The 23575-nt window shown below is 38.5% G+C and overlaps 1 protein-coding gene across 5 annotated transcripts in view; it reads left to right on the forward strand.

The window, feature by feature from the left end:
• The window catches only part of ST8SIA1 (ST8 alpha-N-acetyl-neuraminide alpha-2,8-sialyltransferase 1), a 149634-nt gene extending 135977 nt beyond the window's left edge, over positions 1-13657 (forward strand). For all 5 annotated transcript variants that reach the window (XM_068655561.1, XM_068655569.1, XM_068655590.1 and 2 more), the window contains one exon: positions 223-13657. In XM_068655561.1, coding sequence (XP_068511662.1) covers positions 223-709 — 487 coding nt within the window. In that variant the 3' untranslated portion in view covers positions 710-13657. The remainder of the gene's footprint in view (positions 1-222) is intronic.
• Positions 13658-23575: the final 9918 nt, after the last annotated feature.

Below are 23575 nucleotides of genomic sequence, written 5' to 3' on the forward strand. Positions count from 1 at the left end.
CTTGGCATGTCCAGAAGTATATGGCAAGGAAAGATTATATTCTTGATAAAATACTGGTTTTGGACTAAACAAATTATTGAATTTTGTCAGGACTTTCCCTGGGTTCAGGAAAGACGTGCAATGAGCTAAAAATCTGTTTATGAAGAGCAGTTCATAGCTGGATTTTGAAACAAGCAGAAAATGTTTTGTGTTATCAACATGCTTTTCTCTCTTGTTTTACAGGTTCCAGAATCTGCTTTGGTCTCGAAAAGCATTTGTGGACAGCGTGAAGGTGTATAATCACAGCTACATCTACATGCCAGCCTTCTCGATGAAGACAGGGACAGGACCCTCCCTACGTGTCTACTACACCCTGGAGGACTTCGGTGCCAAGCAGGCAGTGCTTTTTGCCAACCCCAATTTCCTGCGTGACATTGGCAAGTTCTGGAAGAGCAAAGGTATCCATGCCAAACGTCTTTCCACAGGACTTTTCCTAGTCAGTGCTGCCCTTGGTCTGTGTGAAGAAGTAACAATTTATGGCTTCTGGCCATTCTCAGTGGACCTGCACGGGAAGTTTATTAGCCATCATTACTATGACAATGTCTTGCCTGATTCTGGATTTCATGCCATGCCGGAAGAATTTCTACAGCTCTGGTTCCTTCATAAAAGTGGTGTACTGAGAATGCAGCTAGAACAATGTGAGGACCCATTAGTCACGTCTTCTGCCTAAGGATTGTAGCAGTCAGTTTGGAAGATCAAATAGTTTTTAATTTCCATGCTCTCAAACAGAGAGTTCTGTTTTTTTGTTGATTCTTTTTAAAGGGAAAATAATCATGGATCTGCATGGACCGTACAAATGCTACTTGAAGGCCAAATGGAGTACGTCCTTAATGTATAGCGTTTTATGGAACTGAGGTGGGGGGAAACAAATCTCTTCATCAAGTCCATTCAGCAGTATTGTGAAAATAATGTCATAAGCGACACAGCTGAACTTTCTGGGTGATATTTTTAAATGACCAGTGCAAAAAGGGCATTAAGGCTCAGAGAGAAACAGGGCCACCCACAAGCTTTTGCTGACAGTGCCAAATATGACTGTCTGTACAAAAATCCATTTCATTCCAGATTGGCTCCTCATACAACCTCCCTTTTTTCTCTTTATTTTCCTCTGTGTGTGTGGAGTGGGGTGGGGGGCAGGGGTGGCTATAGAGGAAAGTGTGTGTGTTGTCAAAATTCTTTGTTTCTTTCTTTTTCCATTTTTCTGTTTTCCAATGGAAGAAAGGGGAAAGGTGTGAAAGCCAGAGGAGCTGAGTACCATCAACTGCTCCAAAAACTTGGGAGAGTGAAGGGTGTCAAGAATCTGGTAGAAGAATGTCCTGGGAATGCCCTGCTACTGAGAATGGATGTATCTCCCTGTTGTAGGCTTTATCAGGATAGTTTAGGTCATTGCACTTATAACTATGCTAATGCTATGCTATGGGCAAGAGCTGGCTAAGGGAAATTGGTTTGAAAATAAAACTTGTGTTACAAAAGCAGAAGTGAAGTGCAACAAGATTTCAGTTGACCTGCTGCAAGATTTCCACAGTGACTTTTGTAGCAGAGATTGTTCCTGGCCTGTTTTGCTGTCCAGCCTTTGTGATTAATTCTGTGTTCATTTGGACTTCAGATGTTCACTGACTATCAAGGGGATTTGAGGTCTTTAGTGGAATGCAGAATGAGGTTCTCCATGTGCTTGAAGCAGAAAAACTGCAGAAATGAATGTGTCATTTAAAATGAGCTGAAACTTTGAAAATCCTTTCTCTTTGTGCAACTAGCTCTTCTGTTTGGATTGTAACATTAGCCTTAAAGACTTGTACTTTTCTTGCAAGATTGTCTCTTGTTAAAGAGAGTCTGAAAAATAAAACAGCTTTTGGGAGCACTGAAAAAATACATAGCCAGCAAGAAACAAACAAACAAACAAACAAACAAAAAAAAAATATGCAAGGAAAAGGCAGGCACTTACGTAATGCTGCCTTTCTCCTTGCAATCAGTAAGTTACATAAGTGTGCACATTGCACTCCGGCTGCTCCGGTCAGTACAGTGCCTAAAGGACTGTTTTATTTTTGGGTATTACTTGGACAGCAGATGATCCTATTGCCATATAAATGAGAAATCTTTTGGTTTGTTTGCTTTGGTTTAGCACTGTAGGACAAGAAGAGAAAACCAGCTCAGTCCACAGTGCGATTTCAGCTGCAAGATGTTATCACCATTAACTTTAAAATCCAAACTAATGTTCTCTTTCTTCTATCATTACTAGCTGAAATTCTAGTCAAAGTGTTGACACAACAAAACTGTCATCAGGTTTCCACAACAATTTCCTCTGCTACCTGTTTTAGCTCCAAAATGCTAGTGTTCTGGGGGATGTGTCCTGTCATGTGTTAACACCTCTCTCTTTGTAGACTACCAGCTGCAAGTTATATGGATATAATTAAAAAACAAAACAAAAAAAAAAAGAAAAAAAAAAACTTGGCTCTTCTTTAAATATGAATAATTTGACTATTTATGTAGGACACTGAAACAAACAAAAAAATTACTATTTTGCTTTTTAAATGTGTTTCAGAATAAAATCTTTCTAAATGTGAATATTCCAAGCATAAAGTGGGCATTGTTCCACAGGATTACAGTGCAGTTCTAAACTGCAAAGTGGAGATTTGGATTAAATGCTGCTTTAGAGATTGTTCTGATAAAATCTGAATGTGCTTCTATAACCCATTTTATTACAGTCCACTTTTGCTTATGCTTTTTTAAAAGTACAATTAACAGACCAATAGCACATCATTTGATAATTCATTCACTTGGGTTATGTTTGTCTTGTCTATAATGTGGATACTCAGCAAGGAAGGATTTGAAAGCAAAATATTTTCTTTACTGGCAAATTTTTACTGAGCTGCCTTTCTTGAAGAACAGGTGCCTATATGGTTTTTATTAGATGTATCAAGCTTTGCACTTCCTGGTGCTTTAAAGATGTTATCTGTGAAAACAACTGTCAAAACATGTTTTAAGATGGCACTTAAGAAGGATGGCAATGTTTCCTTGGGTTTGCAGGGGAATGAGGAAAGTAGTGAGAACTGCCTCTCTGCCGGTCACCATTTGGCATTTGTACCAGTGCTTGGGAATTCAGTTTTGAACCCCTCTGATGGTTATCCAGCAATTTGGAAATCTTTTTTCCCTTTTTCTGGGAAAATAATCTGAGTAGTAGAAGAGAAAGTGAGGGTTTTCACAGGAATGACTTCATACTCAGTGCAGTATTTCATAACATGTCTTGTTTATGTGCAACCAGTACCTTGGGTATCTGGGGCTGTTTCATTCCCTGTCTCTGTAAGACTGAAGCAGACTGAACCTGTAGCCTGTGGTCTTTGTGAGTCTCTTTTGATGTCTGCAATACTGAGGTTTGCAAGATGATAGGTTTAAAAAAATCATGGGGACAGAAGAGACCCAAGCGATGTGTGATAAGTGTGGCTGGTGTTGAAGAAATCAATAATTCTAGCTGTATTTGCATTTAACTATAGTGAATATAACTGCATCTTCAAATGACAACCTTATTTATCAGGGAAGTAAAGGCTTCAAGGATAAATAATTTTCTGTAACTTTCAGAAGACTGTCAACTTAGGAAAGAAGAGAATCAAAAATAAATGTCCCTTTTGAGAGCAAGTCTACAGTGTGAACTCAAAAAATACTAGCTTGGTTGATTTGTCAATCCATGCAGACACTGGCCAGCAAGTAGACTTTTAACCTACAAGTAAAAATGGGATACAGGAGGGTACTGTAAGTATTTTGTGGCAAGAGCAGTCACAGAGAAAATGAAAAAGCATCTGGGAATGTGAAAGTGGCAGCTGCCTGACAAAAATCTCGGAGTTAATGCAGTGCACCCTTTCTGTTGCTTAGGGTGAGACTTACCTGGTTTAGGTCTAGGGAAAGTGGGTCACGTGTATAGGATATGAAATGTAGAATTACATGTAAGGGATAGAAAAAGTATCCCATTTTGGGAGGAAGGCTACACCACAGAATAAGACTGCTGTTCAAGCACAGGTGCAGTCAGACCCAGGAGGCTAATATAGGCATTAACCAAGAGAAATCAGCATCTCACAATTATAGCAAACTTTAGACAGAGTAATTACATAATTCTGGAATTTTCCTGTTGGTTGATTTCATCCCACTGATAATAGTGCCCTTAAGTCTTGTGTTGCTATATTTTCATAGAATCATAGAATGGCTTGGGTAGGAAAGGACCTTAAAGATCATCTAACTCCATTGCCCCTGCCATAGACAGGGAGGGATTCCACCCACTAGATCAGGTTGGCCAAGGCCCCATCCAGCCTTGCCTTCAAGTGAATTTTCCTTTAAGTGAATTGAAATCTTGATTTTATTGGTGAAATTCCCCGCTCTATCGCCTTTATTTCTACTGCTAGCTGCTGAGTTTCTCTGGAAACTTGTGCAGCTAGAGCTGCACAAGTCTGTGCCAGGTTAAAAGCTACTGCAGTTCATCTTCGATAAAAACTAGTTTGGGCTTGCCAAACAATTTGCTAAGGTTCTTAGTTATTAATTTTATCATAGAGGTGCCAAGATACAGAAATATTGGAATCATTGCTCTGCATAGGAAGTACTGCCAATTATTTGTAAGATGAGTGAATTAAAACCCTTTACAAGAACTGTGCATGGGGGATATTTGGCACTGAAATCACTCTAGGCACAATCTTTTTGGGTACTTGTGTGTTTTTGAGTAAAATAAGGCCAATGTATAAACTTGTTCTAAAGCTATGCAAAACTCCTCCTTTCTGTTTATTATGAATATTTTGAAGCTCACTCTAAAACAGATAATCCAGCAGACTAAAATCGTAAAAAATGATTATATGTGCTCATGAGAATAACATTTTTTATAAATTTCACACAGACCTTTCTAAAATTTAAAAAACTCTTCTTTGTGAATGCTGTATTTCTGTATTTTTGCTGATATGAAAATTATCAAGTTTGGGGTGAAACAACTACAGAAGCCAAAGGTCCAAGCCTTTGTTACAGCTTAACTTCTCTAGAATATAGCTTTTTTTTTTTTTTTTGACTCAAACACTTTCACCATTTGTTTCACCTGTGACATCGGAGTGGTGTCATAGAATCATAAAATCATTCAGGCTGGAAAAGACCTCTTAAGATACCTAGCCCAACCTTTAACCAAGTACTAAAGCCCACCACTAAACCACTCTACTAAGTTCTATATCTACACGTTTCTTGAAGACCTCCAGGGATGGTAACTCAACCACTTCCTTGGGCCGCCTGTTGCAGTGCCATACAACCATTTGAGAAAAATAAATTTATCTTAATATCTGACCTAAACCTCCCCTAGTGCAACTTGAGGCCATTTCCCCTCATCTGTTGTAATATTCAGTGCTGAGTTTGCATCTTTGTGGAAACTGAAGCTAAGCAAAGAATATGCTATTTTAAACTGAATCTCTGTACTGTGGTAGTTGCATAAAATCCTCCATACATATTCATGGAACTGGCTTAATATCTGGCTCACTCTATCCCCTAATTAACAATGAGAATAGGCATGAGGAAACTTTTGATCTAGAAAAGAGGACAGTGAAGGAGGTGAATGCTATCTCATCATCTGCTGCCTGCTTTGGTTTTCTTCTTTAGCCTGATAGATTAGTAAGTATTGGAACAAGTCCAGGTTGTACAAAGGATAAGCAGTTCCTGAAGAGCTGGATGAGGATGGAAAAAATGAAGATCACATCATTGGTGTAACAAATTGGACTGTAGCAATTTTTGATAAAGATCCCCAGTTCTAAGCAACTTTAGAACATTTTGTTTTGTTAATGACTTTGAAAAATGGACTGCCTATGACCTACCTAAGGTTTTCTGCAGGAAGGCAGCAAAGCAAAATGCGATGGCAACTATTGCTATGAGATAGGGAAAATTATTAAACAGAAAAGGAAATACAATGGAAGTATGATGGCAAAGAATCCATCTCTCCTTCCATTCCCCTTGAAACAAAAGTATAATGGACTATTATCCTGAGTCACCATTTCCTTCTTGAAAGGATACGGTGAGATTTCTGTTAGATGATGTTTCTTACTAAAAAAACGACATCAAACCTTGTTCTGAAATGCCTGGTCCCCTGCTCTGTGGCTATTTAGGGGATGTTCTGGTGGCTGTGGCTGCACTGGTGTGCTGTGACCTCTGTAATGGGATCTGCATCGAATATCATGTGTTCCCTTCAGACCTCCATCTGGGATCATCTTGGCTTGTATTTATGCCCCAGGTCATCCTAAAGGACCTCTTTGCCATCTCCTTTCTACTGACCATCCTCATTGGGCTTAGAAGTGTGATTAAAAAAATCAGCCATGAAGTTAGCTAATATACTTCATCATTTTGAACCATGTGTTCTTCAAAAATGATTGGTATATCCAATAAGAGTTAGCTGCAAGTTGAAAATATGACTTCTACTAGGTAATGATAATTCTATCACTGGAGAACGAAAAGAGGATTGAAGAAGACTGTGTTTTTCTTACCAATTGTAGAATAACTTCTGCTCCTTGAATTCCCAGAATTTGTCATTTGGAATTTATTGTATGTTTGACTGTTTAGTAGCGTTGAGTTCAGCACTGGCAGTGTTCAGCAAGTAGTCCTCACCTGTGTGTCAGCAGGCATGGTCAGGACAGCATGGACTGCTGCTTGCGGCTGGCGCTGGGCAGTCACTGGAGCGACTCCATTTGGTTCTGCTGTGGGTGCGATTCAGCAAGTGCCATTGCAGAGCAGGTCCTAGAGGACTGCAAGGTTAGCATTCTCCTTCTTCACAGCCAGAAGTGCTGGGCTTGCTGGAAAAGATCCATCTGGAAACCAGCCTGCTTCTCACCCTGGAACACTTTTGATCCATGGCAAGTCTCAAAAGTTCCTTAACATAATCCCCAGGTACTCCCTGCTGCTGTTGAGTCGGTCAGCATTTTGTTGAGATGAATATTTATCCTATTTTGGTTCCTCTAAGGAAAACTAAACAGTAGCACACAAACCACCTAGAATTTGCTGTGTTGTTTGGTGTCTTCACCTTTCAAGTTTCTTTCAGACTAGATAAAACTATTGTGAGTGAATCCAAAGCAGCTTAAGAAGGCATCACCACAAATAATTGTTCTCTGGGTTTATGAATAAGCCTCTGTTCAATAAAACATGAAAGTACCTTTTGAATAGTTCATGGTGATTTCTAATTGTACATTCAATGAATTGTTTTGGTCAGATGGGGCCCATAGCAAAGATGAGTTGCCTCATTTTCTGTTTTTTGGAAGGGGCAATTATGGAGGCATAATGTGTTTTAGACTAAATTCTTAACAAGAAGCTAGGAAATCTACATATTCCATGAGAAGCTTTGTTTTTGTTTGATTACCTATGTAGTAAAGGAAACATTTTCACTAAAAGCAGATGCACAGAGGAACGGACATTTTGATTGTAAAAACGTGATCTGGAGGACTGAGACCCAGGTTTGAGTCTTGGAGATCTCAAGACCAGGATCTCACCATGCTGCAAGAGTGCTATAAGCCCATCTTCTTTGTCTTCTCTGCATACGTATATATTTATATATATATTTGTAGAAAATGCTTGAATGCTTTATTCCTACTTATTCCTATTTATCCCTACATTGAAAATAAATGCTCCTTTTTTTTTTCTTTTTTTTTTCAAGAGTGCAGGTTTTCCTTTTAAATATTCATAGCATTTAGTGTGCTCAGCAAATCTGACAGAAGATGTCTACTTTATAGGAGAAAGCTGTTTTGGAGTAGTCTGGCAGGACTCCTGCAAACATGCATGTTGAGTGCTGCCTCATGAGTTGCAGAGTTTCAGCAGGCGGTATGGAGTGTATGGCACTGGCAGGAAAGAAAAGATGTTAGTTGCAGCTCTGCCTGCTCAGCGTCTCCTCTATCCTGAGTGGCTTTTGTTGGTTATGTGAGGACTCCTCAAGTATGGACTTCAATCCTGAAGATCACATGTTGATCAGCAGGACTGGGCTTTGAATGTGCTGGAAACTGAAATGAACATTGAAGTGACTTAAAATGAGTCTTCTGTGGTCATACTGTTGCACTATCAGTGTATTAAAGCCGTTTTATCTGAGTATGAGACTTATATATGTGAAGGGGACAATGAAAGGTGAATATCTGATGATGCATAGGGCAAGGACTTCCAAAAAACACTGTTTTTATTTATATGAATAATGAAATCTCCATTGAGCCAATATTGAATTAGGTCAGCATTCAGTGCTCTTGAAATTACTAACCCATAAGCATTTTCAAAAATTCTACCCTGTGCAAGCAGAAATAGGAGACTTTTGCTTTGTTCATGCTCTTCACCTTGCATTAAAAACAGACTGAAGCATCAATCAAAACTCTTATTTATCCTTTTTAGAGGTGTTTGTAAACTATCCAAATAATATATAGGCACACAGTTATACAAATATAAAACAGATAATAGACTGCAGTTTATAACTCAAACTCTGCTGTGTATATTTAAGAATTACTTTTAAATAATTTATTGAAAAAAAAATCACCCATTTGTATATGAAAAAGCCCCACTACCCCCCCCCCCCCAGCCCTTAATTTTTTTTTTTTTTTTGCTATAACACATTAGTAACTGACCAAGTGGTTTTCAAGCTATTCAGCACTTCCAGCTTTGCTACTCGAGTCAAGAAAAAAAAAGAGAAAACAACTCAGGAGAGTGGTTCAGGTCTTCTGAAGTCTGTTTATGTGCTGCCATTTAGTAGTGGTGTCTAAAGAACTAGATGAAGATCAAAACCGAGATAAAAAAAGAAAGAAAGCAGTCTCTGTGGTGAAGAGGAGATACAAGCTTATATGTCAATATCTTTGATGAACTGAGACTTAAAGTTATTAACAGATATTATGACTTTATTCTCTCACTTTTCATTTTCTCAGTTCTTGTGGTACTGGGGAGGAAACCTGCTAAGTCCACAAGTTGTTTCAAATTTCCTCTGCTCTCTTTATTGACTGCAGTGAACTTTCCTCTAGGCACTAAATCTAAAAACACAACACAGAAACAGAACATTTTAGGTTTATTAATGTTGAGTGTGACTAAGCTTGTATGCAGCATTTCATGTCTTTCTAGTATTAATTACTGTATTAACTAGAAAGTAAAACAGAGTCTTTCTTATTTCTGGTGGCACTTCTCTGAGTGTTTGATATCTTTCTTCCTGCTGTGGTTGCTCTCTCAGGTGAATGGGGATTACATTTAGCTCACTAAGAGATGTTCTAAGAGTTAGTTAACTTACATTCTGAAAGTAATGTGAAACAACACAAAACAAAACACCAAAAATATATTTTACAAAATACTAAGATTTATCTTTTTTGAATGCTAAAGCAAGCAAGCAAACAGCGATTTTTCTTTGACTGAATTTATGCTTCCAGGTTAAAATCCACCCTCATGGTTAGTAGGTGCAAGAAGGACATTACCTTCAGATAATGCATAGCTTGTAAGAAAGTGAAAAACTCATGAATTTTAATGAGAAAAACAGGTTTTCTTCTCTCTGCCCAGACCCTAATTTATAAGCCAAATTCTCCACTCTCTTCTACCACTCCAACTCCAATCAAATCAATAGAATTGCATAGATTTTAATCATCTGTCTGTTCTCAAACCTGAGGGAATTAATCCTATAAAAATTTTAAATAAAGCTGTTTTAAAGTGGTGCCAGGTTATGCTGCTTAGTTAAAGGTACCTATTCTGTAAGCTACTGTTTTTTGCTTTTTTTTCCTCCCCCCTACAAATGCAGACCATGAGTGTTTTCTGCTATTCTTGGTTGTTGTTGTAAGGCAAATATCTTACTGCATTTCAAACATCTGCTGCACTAAGGTATCACAGTCTGAAATCAAATTATAACCTTAGTCATGTCCTATATGAGAAACCATTTCTGTAAGTTGCATAGAAGTGATGCGTGTGTTGCTCAGTCTGCCAAGTATATTGTGTGAGCTGGATGAAAATGAAAAAAGGGTTTTGCTTCAGTGTGAAACCTCACCATTGAGTAACTGTATCTGAGAATTAGATATCCTCTGGTAATTTAGTCTGTGGTGGATCTGAAGGCTACTGGTATTTCCACTCATTGTCAAATAATTTTTTTTAGACTTTGATAATGCAATGATATGATCTTTTTCCTTCTGCTATTCCAATACAGTTTTTATTTTCTGATAAGTTTTGCAGGGAAGAAATTGTCTTTCTTATTTATTTATTTCAGTCTGCCTGTAAGTGTCCAGGTTTCAGCTTAAATTGCCTGCAGTCAGATCTTGAATTTTTGCATTAATCTTTGTACACCCATAGTCAAATCTGGCATCAGTAAAATGCAAACTCATTTCCAAATTTCAACCTCAATACAAAAGGATTCTTTAATAAACCTTCATAACATTGGCCTGTCACTACTGAGATGTGAAAATGTTTTTTATTTTCATTGTATGTCTCACAACAGTTACTAGATTAGAAAAGGACGTAAACAACTGAAATCAGCATGTCTACTTGTCTTTGTGTTTTTGGTACATGTATTCATTGACATTCTTGTTTGTTTTTTGTTTGTTCAACTCTGACTGTCTTGCAGATTCTCATGAGAAATGTCTATCAAACATACAATGTAATTTCCTATCTCTAAATAAGAAGAATGCACATCTATCATCTGAGAGAGCACTTGCATATTTTTTTTCACGTGGGAATTAGCCTATGCTTTCTGTGTGTCCAATACGTAAGTTATTTCCAAGTGTAATGTACAGGAATTGCACTTTGTAAGATTTCTGTTCCTCTCCAGAGCTACTAGTACTCTGCATTTTAAATGAAGGGGGTTTAGCACTTTTCTTGAGTGATTGACTTCAACAGCTGTGCTGGGGGGCTGACTCCTGGCTTGTGAACTTCTAGGGGCTTTGGGCAAAGCTCAGGAGTGCTGCTGGGGCTGCACCTTGTGTTGTGCAGAGATTGAGGTAGTGCTAGGGGCTGATGGCTGGTATGAGCAGCTCATTTCCAGTGCCAGGCGCTGGGGACCAGCCCTTGGCCAAGCAAATCCTCATCCTGCCCTGGGACCTGAGCTGCAGCCTCCTGAGCATGCTGAGGGACAAGCCAGCAAGTGTCTGGGCTTCTTTTAACAACAGAAGAAACTTCATGTGCAACTGCTGTGGTAACCAAATTACTACCCTTCTTCCTTTGTTGTAGAAGGGAAGATGGTGCAAAGCATTTACATGCCATGCTTTAGCCCCTTACAGGTTGAGGTCAAGAAGTTTGAATGTGCAAATTTCAAACGTTTGCTGTGAGCTCTTATTTTGCACTCAAGCATAGGGTAGATACGTCTTCTCATTTAGAAACCTACATTTTTAATAAAATGTATTCAAGGACAAATTTGGGTATCTAAGTTAGCAAATGAAATATTGTAGAGTCATTTACAGCTCTGGCAGTTCAAGGTGACACAGAAAATCTGCCTTCATGTGTAACTTTCAGGACTTATTAGATATTATGTTTCCTATTTATACAACACACCTTGCTTTAACCTGTGCCAGTGCTGGTTCCATCTGGCTATTTCTGAAAGCTCAAGGGAAAAGCAAACAAACAAAGATATGAAGGAAATTAAAGGTGCCTCGCTGTGATTTTTTCTAGAGTGGTACATTGACTTTGATAATGAACTGTGAAATGTAGCATGTGGATGCTGAATGTAAAAGACTGCATGTGTTTTTCTTTTAATGTTGTGTCCATGAGGTGGATTATTAGTATGAGCTCTGTGTTGTGAAAACGCTGAAAAGAAATGTGTGAATGGAAAGAAGATATTTCTAGAAATTTATAGACAACTGTATTCTCTTCACTCTATCTCCTTTTTCATGACCAGACTCAGATTCTGGTAATGTAAGCTTTACCATTACAATGTTAATAAACAAACTCACAAGAGGAGTATCTCTCTTCCTAAGGTCAGATATGCTTCCTGTTAGCATTGTAAGGGAGTATCTGCACTTCCATCAGATCACACCTCTCAGGCTTGGGCTGGCAGGGATGCATTGGCTGGGACATCAGTGGGGCTCACTAACGATGCCATGTCACGCGTCTCCGGCCTGCAGAGTTCTAACATCTGCTGCCAGACCAAGAAGTACGTGACTGTGGTTTATTGCAGTCTTGAAATACTTGCCTCGTCACAGGGGCTTAGGGTGCCTGCTGCAGCCTCTGGGGCCTAGGGAGCCTCTGGTGTTTTGCTTTGGGAACAAAGTAGGTTGTTTGAATGAGAGCAGCAGAGAAAGCATAGCTTGACAGGCTTCTGCTTGCGTCCCCATGTAGCTGCAAGGTCCCTGCTCTCACTTTCTCTCTTACACCATCCGTGCATCTCAGACCTCCTGCTTTATATCTGACCCTACTTGCAAGGCTGGTTATGAGGGGAGGCTTGTTTGCCCAGGGCTAGCCTTCCTTCTGGTGGACTGCTCAAGTATGTGACACTTGAATCAGTGGTGAAATAGAGCTTAATTTGAAACACCACACACACATGTTTGGCAGGAACTCAGTGTTTGGTTGGCATAAGTTGACTTGGGATCAGTCTGTGGCAATTACAGTAATGCTGGTGTACAGGAGCACAGGGAGGACAAACAAGGTGTTTACAGTCTTTTAGGAACTGGGCATAACTGCAGATTTTGTTCTCTCGCACAAGACTGGCATCAGCTATTGATGACATCACTTCTAAAGGAGCAATGTGGTGTGGGACTTCAGTGTTAGCTGGTGATTTTTGCCTTTGGGTTATGCTAGTATTTTGATTTGCATTCCTTCTTATCTTACCCACTTTATTGAAAAATGTGATGGTGATGTGGTAGTTCAATGTCTTGAGATGGTTTTAAAGTGGATAAGCAAACCATTATGCCTCTGAGGCTGTGTAATTCCATGGATTTGTTTTACCTCCAGTGACTGACATGTAACATTTATTGTATCATTTAATATGTATGTAGGCTTTACAGGCTGAGTGGTGTGTCAAAATGATGCGAGCACTTGGGTAAACATCTCTTTGAATCACCATCATTTTGGCACGCTCGGGGCAAAGGTACTTGTGTTGAGTGTTTTAAACATCACAAAGTGTGTTGCTGTTTAGAGTCTTGTGATTAGGTTTTCAATCTAATTCTCTCCAATGTAGCAAATGTTTGCTGATGGCTAACACTGTTACAAGGACTAAGGGGTTGAATTTCTTTGCCTGGCAATAATGTATTTTCTATTATGTCAATAGAATATGTTCATTTTCAAGTAGTGTGCAGTGCTCCTTTGAAGAATGTCTCTTTTTTCAGGTGGTTTCATAGTGAGTGTACCCCGATATGTGTAGATGTCTCTCAATAGCAAAGATTGCTTTGTTATTGAATGTATTATTTATTAACAGTACCTTGTTGTCTTTTTCTAGTCACATTTTACAAAATATACCACAAGCATCTCATGTGATTTTTATAAGGAAATCTTATTTATAATATTCATGCTAGTGGACCGAAACAAATCGCAGTTTTATAGTAGTTCATGCCTTTTTTCATAGCTGAAGAGTCTTAATGAGCATGATCAGAAGGGACAAGCTCATTGTTTTGTTTAATTTTGATGGAACTTTTCAAAGGTAAATGTTATGCTATTTATAATTTGGACTTACTTAACAAATAAATATCTCCATTTTAAGAAATTAAAATATCACTCGTGGGACTTCTTTTTATTCTTTTTCACATTCTCTAATTCAATATTTCTAAACAATGAAGGTCATTTCCTCCTCCTCTTTATTTTGTCCTGTATAGTCTATTGTCACATCAAGATTTACATTCCTTGTCCTCATCTGATATTTCTGTCATGTTGGTCATTCTGTTTACTCAGTTCCTTCTCTTTTTAGCTTAGTTAGTGAAAGACAACTTTATTTGTAGTATGTCTGAGGATTAACCTGGGGCTAAACTTTTTACTTTCTCAGAACAACCCCCAGAAACAACTTTGGGTTCACATCGAAATCCCAAGTAGATTACAGCCATTTTGTCAAAGAGGTTCCCATTCTACACTCAAATCAGTGTAACTGAACCGCACTTGCTTAGACTGGATGTCCCCGTACTCAGTCTAATACTTGCATAAGATATTTTTACTACATTTCAAAAAGCAAATGGCGATTCTAGATATCTGAACATCTAATTGACCAAGTTTAGATGTCTTTAGATTTTCAAGCCAAATTTTCTAAGTGCAAATTTTCTGTGCACTAGCCTCTTTGAGATAGGTAGAGTTTGACTTCAAGATTGTTTTGAGATTACGAAAATGCCCTGTCTCATTTGCACTCCTCCTTTAAAATCAATGGAGGGTAAATGATGAAATGGTCTTGACCATTCCAGGAACAGCTGGAGTAGGGTTTCTTATCAGGTAGATGTAATCAATTGATCATCTCTTTATCTTCATTTTATTGCAAGATTTATCCATAGAAAAGGTGGTCTTTGCTAAGAGAAGATGAGAAGACAGAAGCTACTTTGCCTTTAGCTGTTTATTAGCTATGATAGTTCTATTTAAAAAAAAAAAAAAAAAAAAAAAAAAAAAGCTAACTGAAGTTGTATGAGAAACAATTCAGCTTCCAGTTGGAAGGAGTCCCAGTGACTATGGTTATATTAGAAATCCCCACATAATGCTGTAATGCTGTCACTTATCTTGACTCTGTAGCACTTTTACTTACTTTCCCTAAATGCATTTTCATACCCAGTGAGTATGTTCATTTTGCTTACAAAGTGAGTTCTTCATTTCTCTCATGTAGTATTTCTCTGTTTTCAGAATATACCATCTCTCTGTAGGTCACTCACTAGATTTCTCTAGTGAGAGAATGTAGAGGGACTGCTTGTTACGATGAGGGGCAAATGTCAACAGGAGCTCACAAGATGACATCTTTCGTACGAAGACTTCTGCCAGGTGAGTTGTCAGTAGGTGGCAGCTTCTGCACAAGGGCTCTCTGTTGTTTACTTGCTCGTTTAGTACACATTTGCAATACTGTCTTGGACAGTGAAATCTAGGTCAAACCTCCATTTCCTGAAGCTACATTTCCCTTTCAGCTAGTGAAGTGTTACTTGAGAGCTTTATCTTGCAGCTACTGTTTGTTTGTTTGTTTGTTGTTGTTGTTGTTGTTTTTTTGTTTGTTTGTTTTTTGTTTTTTAATTGATTTTTTTTTTCTTTGTTTTGTTTTCCTTCCAGAATGGAATCATACCTTAGCTATACCCATGACAAAGCTATTTTTTCAGACCTGTGTCTCTTCTTCCTAGTCCTTTAACCTTGATAACCCCATTTTCATTCCTTGTATGAAAAAGTTCTCTGGAAAGGCAAAACGACTACAGTAACTACCTCAGATGCCCTCCATCAGGCTATAATAGGAGATGTTTGAATGTCATAGAGAATGTTGTTGTTGCTACAAGACAAGTTTGCCAAATTGAGGAAACTGTCTTGGTATCTTACATCTCTTATGCCCAGAAATCCAGCCCAATTTCACATTTCCAGATTGGAACAGGTAGGTGAGGGAGTTCTTTAAGCACTTTGACTTCTGAGTGTCTGTTTCCTTTACATATGTTCCCAGTTCACCTCTTCATGGCATTTTAGTGGAAGTGTTATGCAGTTTCTATTACTTGATCTAGATGTCTAGTACAAAATACACTTCAGAATGAAAAGACCATCTGTCAGTGAGAACTAAAGTGTAGGTATAATGATATTAATGAATGCAGCTTAAAGATGTTCCCATCTGGTGTAATTCTGCCTAACTCTAACTCTGTTCTGAAGATATAGAAAGTTGTTACATCAGACTTTTGCACAGGGAGCTACCAGTTGGCTGGAGCACATTTGTTAAAGTTTGTTCAGCAATGAAGATATTTTAGCCTCCATCAGGTAGTAGATGATGCATGTAGTGCGTTGTCTTCCTAATGGCCAGAAAGGTGCTTTGTATATAGCAACTTCAAATAAAGTTTTTCAGAAGACATTCACATGGGACTTCAGAAAGAGTTCTTCAGTGATTTTTGTTACAAATTGCCTACTTATGCCCTCATGCTGTTTAACCTCATTATGTCAAATGGCTGCTGTCTGTCAACAAGGACAAATTCTTCCCAGTCTCACAGATGTTAAGTTAAAATATTTTTAACATATTTTGAAAAATGCTAGAAGAGAGAATTGGGCTCTTGAAAACTGAATATGGTTGAGTGTTTGTCACAAGTCACCATGACTTTGTTTTGCTATAGCTGGTTAGGGAATATTTCAAGTGTACTACAGGCATAGCAGATTGTGTTATGAACATGTTGTTTAAACTGATTCTTCATAAAGCTTTTCTCTGTGTTGCCCATTCAATGTGGTAAATATATTCTTATCATGTCCTGCAGCTTTTTCTCCATCTATCAAGCCAAAGGCCCTGAATCCTTCTCCAGACTAAGACTCCTTAGCCTATTTAGTTGTTCTTAATGAATGTCATCCAGTAATCTTGATTATCTTTGTTGCCCTTCCCTGTGTTTGTTTTGGGTTCTACTTCTTACTTTTGAGATGCAAGGATTAGAATAATATCCAACGGATATTAAATTAAAGATGTGTCTTTTCACTCATCTGAGTGTTTGTCGAATCATCTTACTCATCTCCTTTTTTTTTTTTTTTTCCCCTGGTAACATCAGATCTGCAAGTTTTGCTAGGATATCAACTGAAACTAAGTTTTTGTCTTTTTTGTTGTTTTGTTTGTTTGGTTGGTTTTGGTTATTTTAACGTTAATGTCAATGTTCTGTTTCATTTCTATGCACATCATGTTTTGCTATGAGAATGCTTAAGATAAAAGTAGATTTCTGACTAAAGAGAGATCAAAATTGAAACATTTGCTATTTGGATGTTTGTAGAAAGAAATTATTTTACAAAGACACAATTGTTTTGTATCAATACATTTGCAGGGCTTAATTTCTAAAGAAGAGAAAGATTAAATTTCTTTACCATGAAAGATACTGTGAGATGGAGTTGTTGACTCTAGTTTACTCTGCTAAGGCCTACTTTTATTTTGTAGCATTTAACAGTAATCATACTGTAATGTGTTTTAGTCTTTACCAAACCAACCTGATCCAGTTCTCAAAGATTTTCCTGTAGTATTTTCAATTCTTGATCTGTCAATTCATCCACTTTGTATTTTTCCTTTATTACATGTCCAGAAATAAGTGTAAAAAGTAGGAATTTTAAGTCAATACCAGCAATGTAGGTAACTTGCAAAATGTTAAAAAAAAATTGTCAAAAGCATGTATGTACTACCAAAGAAAATTCAGTATTGCAAAAAAAGATGCCAGATAAATGTCAGCCAGGATATACACATAGATTTGTTGGAAATTTGTAGTCATTATTTTGGATTAAAACTGCTGATACATATGTACTTGTTAAAATTAGTCTATAGCCATTTTATTATACAAAAATGTTTCGTAAGTCATAGAGGAGTTTCACAAGATACAAAACATTCTTTTACTGTGTTATGCAGGCTTACTACAAAAAAAAACATTATAGATCATGAGGAACAGCTATTCAGCTGCTTCAGAAATGATCTGTCATAATACTAAAAATAAAGCACAATAGTGTATGCCAAATCATCATCAGTGTGTGTGGTGTCTAAATTTAAAAAGAAGAATTTTAAAATAAAACAAAACACTTAAAATCACGTGAATGTAACACTTTCCAGTAAAGAGATAAAACTCAGAAAATATGCATGGGAAAAACAACAGAAAGATCACAATCTCCTTTACAATCCCATGCAAAAGCTGAGCATTTTTATCTTGGGTTAATGTATTTTCTAGAGTTCCTTTTAGAATACAGATCACTTAAAAATTGTTTCATTCATATGATTTAAAAAAAAAAAAAGCTTCAATTTTAAGCATGGTACAGGTTGAACATGTATTTTTTGCAAAGACAAATTAAAAAATCCAAAAACCCATCTAATGTAGATGAGATGCTTTGCTCTCAGCTGGGTTTCTTCAAGTTCTCTAACAACAAATCTACAATCCCTTGCCATTGCAAACACTCACTGGCTACTGACAAATGCTCTACGAGAAAAGTCACCCTCAGCGACATACTAGACATGTCTGGGAACAGGCAAATGACAAAAACATGACAACAAAAGGAAATTATGAGCGACAGTGGTATGGCCTTAGGTTCATGGATTGAAGTACCACTTTTGGCTTAGATTACATGTGGCCTGTCAAATGGGGTTTAGCTCTTGGAATTATTAACTGTCTGGATGAATTATTGTTAGAGATATCAGCCATCAGCAAAATTATCATTACAGCTGATAGAAAAAATGCAAATGTGATGCTTTTCATATGGGACAGACTCCAACAGGCTAGAGCACAGCTTTTGTAGCAAAAGGGCCTGAGCTCCTGTGGTCAGCAAGCTGAATGTTAAGTCAACCGCATGTGCTTGTTATGATGAATGCCAGCATCACGGTGTGGTAAGGAGGATGAGAGAGGGGATTTTTCCCATGTGAGGCAATTTTGAGTCTGCTTCTGGAGTATTGTGCCCAACACTGGACTGCCTGGTATAACAGATACTTAAAAATTGGAGTGAATTCATGGATATGGGCTGGGAGCACAGGGCACCCAAAGAGAGCAGAGGTGGCTTTGTTTGTCCTGGAAAAGAGAAGTCTGTAGGGGCAGTTAATGGTGCTCTTCAGCTTCCTGATGGGACAGCGAGTGGCAGGACAGCTAGATGCCTCTCAAAAGTACACAGCAAAAGGATGAAAGACAGCAACTACAGGTTGCTGAAAGGGAGCCTGCTATTAGGTATAAGAAAAAAAATCACTGTCACCATTGTCCAACACAGGGCCAGGCACCCAGGCAGGCTGTGGGGTTTCCACCCTTGGAGATGTTCATCCAGAATGTGAGTGGGAAAGGCCTGAGCAACCTGCTTGAACTTTGAAGACAGCACTGAGCTCCAGATACCCCTTCCAACCAGCGTTATGCTGTGAGCAGTGGAGTTGGCAATAATATTATTGTGTGACAAAGCAGGTCCCAGAGGGAAAAAACTAAAACTTTTATGGATGTATGGTGCTACAGCAAGCTCTGTTCCTGTGCCAAGAGAAGGACTCATGTTTTCCATGAACTGCACGAGACCAAAGCAACTATATTTTACCAATAGTGTTACAGAAGAGGGCAGAATGCCTGCCTGAATCTCTTTGCCATTTCAGCTGGACTTGTGTAAGAGACTTCTTTGGATATTGTAGCCTATCAGTGTTGAAACAAACTGTGATAGGATTGCTGCTATTCCTTCAACAGTCTGTTGAAGACTGACAGACAATGAACTGTCTGTTCAACAGCCTAGGGGACCTTGCTATTTCCTTTTGCAAACCTAACTTTTGCAAACCTAACTGGTCTTTTGCTCAAGCTGGACATGGAGGAGTATGATCAGGTGGCTTACCTCTTCCATGGGCAGTATGTGCTGGTAGGAAAGTGTGTGAGAGTGGCTGGGACTGGGGAAAAGATGCTGGTTCCTCTGAGTTTCTGTGGGATTGGGGCCTTGGTGGGTGAGGGCTCATTCTCCATTTGCCTGTCATTTGCTGTGTTCACTGCTCACTTTCCACTCACTTCCCATGCTCTGGCCACAGGCTGCACATCCTCTCAGCTCCCCACTTATTTCCACCCAGATCCCCATGGGTACTGCTAAAACTGCCAATCTGCATTAAAGATATTTGACACATCAAGGCAGATGCTACAGGGAAAATAACACAAGTAGCCTGAAGGAAGAAAATTCTGTTTCATCAGTGTGTATTTTGATGGTATGAACTGTGGAAAGCTCAGGGCACCTGCACTGTACATATACATACATATATAAGTATATAACTGTTTATTCAGTGTACAAAGCAGAGGAAAAAAAAAAAAAAAAAAAAAGGAAGAATTATCCAACTCAGTATAGACACAGGAGAAGTGGAAGGAGCTGAGTGAAGTTACATGGACAAACATAATTCTTGTATTTTCTTATTCTGAAGTGCTTCATTTCATGATTTAATGTGCTTTGAATGTAGTCTTTTGTCTTTTTGGATATGACTTTATGTACATTTGCTCAGACATATATTAGTAATTTTGAGTATTTGTTAGGGAGGCAGGTATAATAAGTAGAAAGCAGGGGTAAATGCATAACCTTAGCTTAATGCAATCCACTGACTGTTCCTGTATAAAATTTCACAGGTATGTTGTGAATCAAATCTAATTATTCATACTAAGGCTTAGCAGTGTTTTATCTGTATGCACTCTTCTCTGACAGTCTGTACTCAGGTCTTTAGACTAAAACAGAAGAGAGAGCACACTAGCCACAAGCATGGGTGTGAAGAAAATGAGAGCAGATAAGACTAATTTTGATCTTCATTCTGCACTGAGTTTGCCCTCCTTTAGAACTGCTCAGCAGCCTCATCAGCTCCCCCTCCCCTAGATTTAGCCTTGTAGTGATAGAAATTCATGCAGAATCTTTAGGTGAAACTCAAATACAAATAATATTGTTTAATAATACTAATGTAATGTTATAATAGTGTAACATGAGATGCTCTTGTCCCTTTAATTTTCTTCCTTCGACACTTCTACTACTTCTTGAAGCAGCTTATCCATTAGAAGTACAGATACACTTTCAGCATTGTACAGTATAGTGTATCAAAATCAGCATTAAGTGTGCTCCTCTTGCACACATTAGTGCCTTATATTTTAAAGTTCACTTCATGTTTGTCTCAGTGAAGTGTGTGGTCTTACAATAAAAAGCAACACTGGGAATGCCAGAAACTGCCAAAATTAAATATGACACCCTGGGAGAATCTGCCCCCTTCTCTCTCCAAATAGAATAAAGCCTAGCCACCAAAAGAAACCCAGCCCTTACTTATTTTTCAGAATATTTTGCTCTTTATTTTATCTTGTAACAATAGCTGGTACTACATATCCTGGGCTTAGAAACACAACTGAGTTCTGCTTCTTCACAGGCACTCAACAGATTAGGTGTCTCTTAATAGCACCTAACAGTAACTGGGACCAATACTCCAGCTGACTTTTGTAGTCTTACTGTATCTCTCCCAATCAATAGCTATCAGTAGAAATGAAATATATTGAAGTATTAGCTGTCAAGAAGCATCACCGGTAGCTGTTGTGATCCCATTCCCAAAGTAAAGTTATCAGATAGCCAGACCTGGGCTGAACTGACTTTGTTTGATGGTTGTGTTATCGATCACAGCCATTGAAGTAGACTACTTCGAAGCTATGAAAGTGATGCTGGAGGCACACAGCTTTGGGATGGAAAGTCACATGATGGTGCTGATTCTGTTTGTCTTGCCAGTGTACTGTACATCTCAGAGGGTCTGGAGATTTCTGCTGAAGCCCCCTGAGAGTCCACTGCTATTGCTGTAAAAGCACAGGACACCTGATGCTTGTGAGCTCCTCCAGTGACTCTGAAATCAGCTGCACCTCAGCATTCACCATGAACTTAATTCTCTTTTGTGTTTGTATGTCTCACTGCAAAATCTCCAAAATCATTTCAGGCACCTGTCTGTATACAGTGTGCTAGAAATGGTCATGAAAGAGAAAAGCAATACTGTTTCTGGTTTACCACTGCCCTACGTCTATGCTACACTGTGGGCTGCTCCTCTTCATCCTAACTCCGTAACCTTGTGTGGCAGCAGCCCTGAGTGACTCAGGACTACAATTCGTGTGTACCAGAGTGTGCTGTGCAGTTTAATAATGGGGAGAGAAAGAGGAGTGCAGAAAAACGATCCTGCTAAAAGGGTGCTTTTGTAGATGATGACAATGTCATGCTTCTGACAAATATTGTTATCCATCCATAATCCAGATGGGTATTAGCAGCTGTATGAGCCTGTCATAAAACTTAATATTTATAAAAGCATGTGCAGTTCTGAGTGCATAGATCTCCTGGGCTTAGTTTTGCAAACCATGCTGGCACCAAACAGAGCTCAGAGCAGATGTATTTAGAAAGTGAAAACAAATATTATGCAATTTTTTCCACAAATGCCTGGCACAGGCGGACCACCTCCAGTATTTACTGACAGCAGTACAAACCAATTGGACAGAGCAGGATAGCTGATATAAAATACTCAATGGCAGAAGGAAGCCTTGTAAATAAAAACAGTTATCATACGGTATCATGGGTGGCGTCTCGTTGAACAAGCGCATGTCCTTTGCCAGGACACCCCTAAAGCAGCGTGTCTGAAGAGGTGTCACAGGCAGCCAGGATGGGGCCTGGAAGCATTGATAAAAATTTCTTTCATATCAGGTGAAATCCCATGCACAATAATTACAGTGTTGCCATGGGATCCTTCACCAAACCAGATTTTTTTTTTTTTTGCTGCTCCCCCCATTTCAATGCCAGTGATATTAGCATTTCAAATAAAGGCTACAAAAGATAGCTTGGGAAGCCAGCTTGGATAAGGCCCAGTGGTCTCAATGTGTGTTAGTGAGTTGAGCCAGTAATATTTTTATTACGTTAGCCTTGAAGAGATTGATGTCTCTCATGTCTGCTGTTGAAGGTTGTCACTGACTCTCACTGTTGTTACTGCTCCATCAAAGAGACTGCAGCTCTGTAAAGAGGGATGGCTTGAAAAGGTCAAGCAAAAAAGGATTTGCTGGCCATGGAAGTGTCCTGTCAGTGCATGGGGGAATCATTACTTTACTATACATTGTAACAGACTTGACTGACTTCTGTGACCAGGGTTATGAGCACTTGAAAAGAGGTAGTTTCTTCCATCTCTTCCATGTAATTCAAGAAGAGTCTCATAAGCAAGGTGCAAAGTCCTCAGCTGAAAAGGCGTCATTTGATCATACTGGAGAAATAATATATAGTCTCTGGAGCCAGCAGGTTAATATCTGGAGATTAAGGAAGACAAAGTTTATGGAGGTGGTTAAATAAACAATCCCCAGCATAAATTTGGTGGTAAAATTGATTTGCTTATGTAGGCAGGGTTTGGGAAGGTATCTGTGCTGCAGATGAGACAGAGAGGCTGTTAATAATAAAGCATTCGGCCAGTTCAGAATATGAAGCTGGTTGATTTTTGTATATTTTATTTATTTATTTATTTATTTATGTCTCAAGTAGCTGATTTTCTGGACTGAAGTAATCTTTGCTTGGTACAGGTTCAAGCCAGAAAAAAATCATCTTTTTGCTGTTGAAATAATGGCCCACTATGCACAGCGATAGCCTCTTGTTTGACTCATTCCACCAGCAATACTCTGGCAATATGGAAGCAAGTAAAACAAGGTCTTTAGATCTTTGCTTCTTTTCTTCTTCCTTTTGTTTGAATTTTTTAACTTTTTTTTTTTTTTTTAATTCATATTAACTAAATGCCTTGCTATCATTTACACATTCTTTAGACTTACTAAGGAGCTAAAACAAGGACCAACTACATTCTGAGTCAGTCTCCCTTCTGTGTTGAAAAGATTGGGTTTTCAAGGCTCTCACTTGGCTCCTGTCCCCAAAATGCATTTTGTGTATATTCTCAGATGTGTCTCTGTCTTGAAAATGCTGAACTTGAATCCAGTTAAAACTAAAAGTTTCACCAAACAAAATTTCAGGAAGAAAAATTGGATATGTTCCTTGTGTGGAGGAAAAGCTGGACCTCTTT

The sequence above is a fragment of the Anas acuta genome, chromosome 1 (genome assembly GCF_963932015.1).
Source record: "Anas acuta chromosome 1, bAnaAcu1.1, whole genome shotgun sequence".
Taxonomy (NCBI): Eukaryota; Metazoa; Chordata; class Aves; order Anseriformes; family Anatidae; genus Anas; species Anas acuta.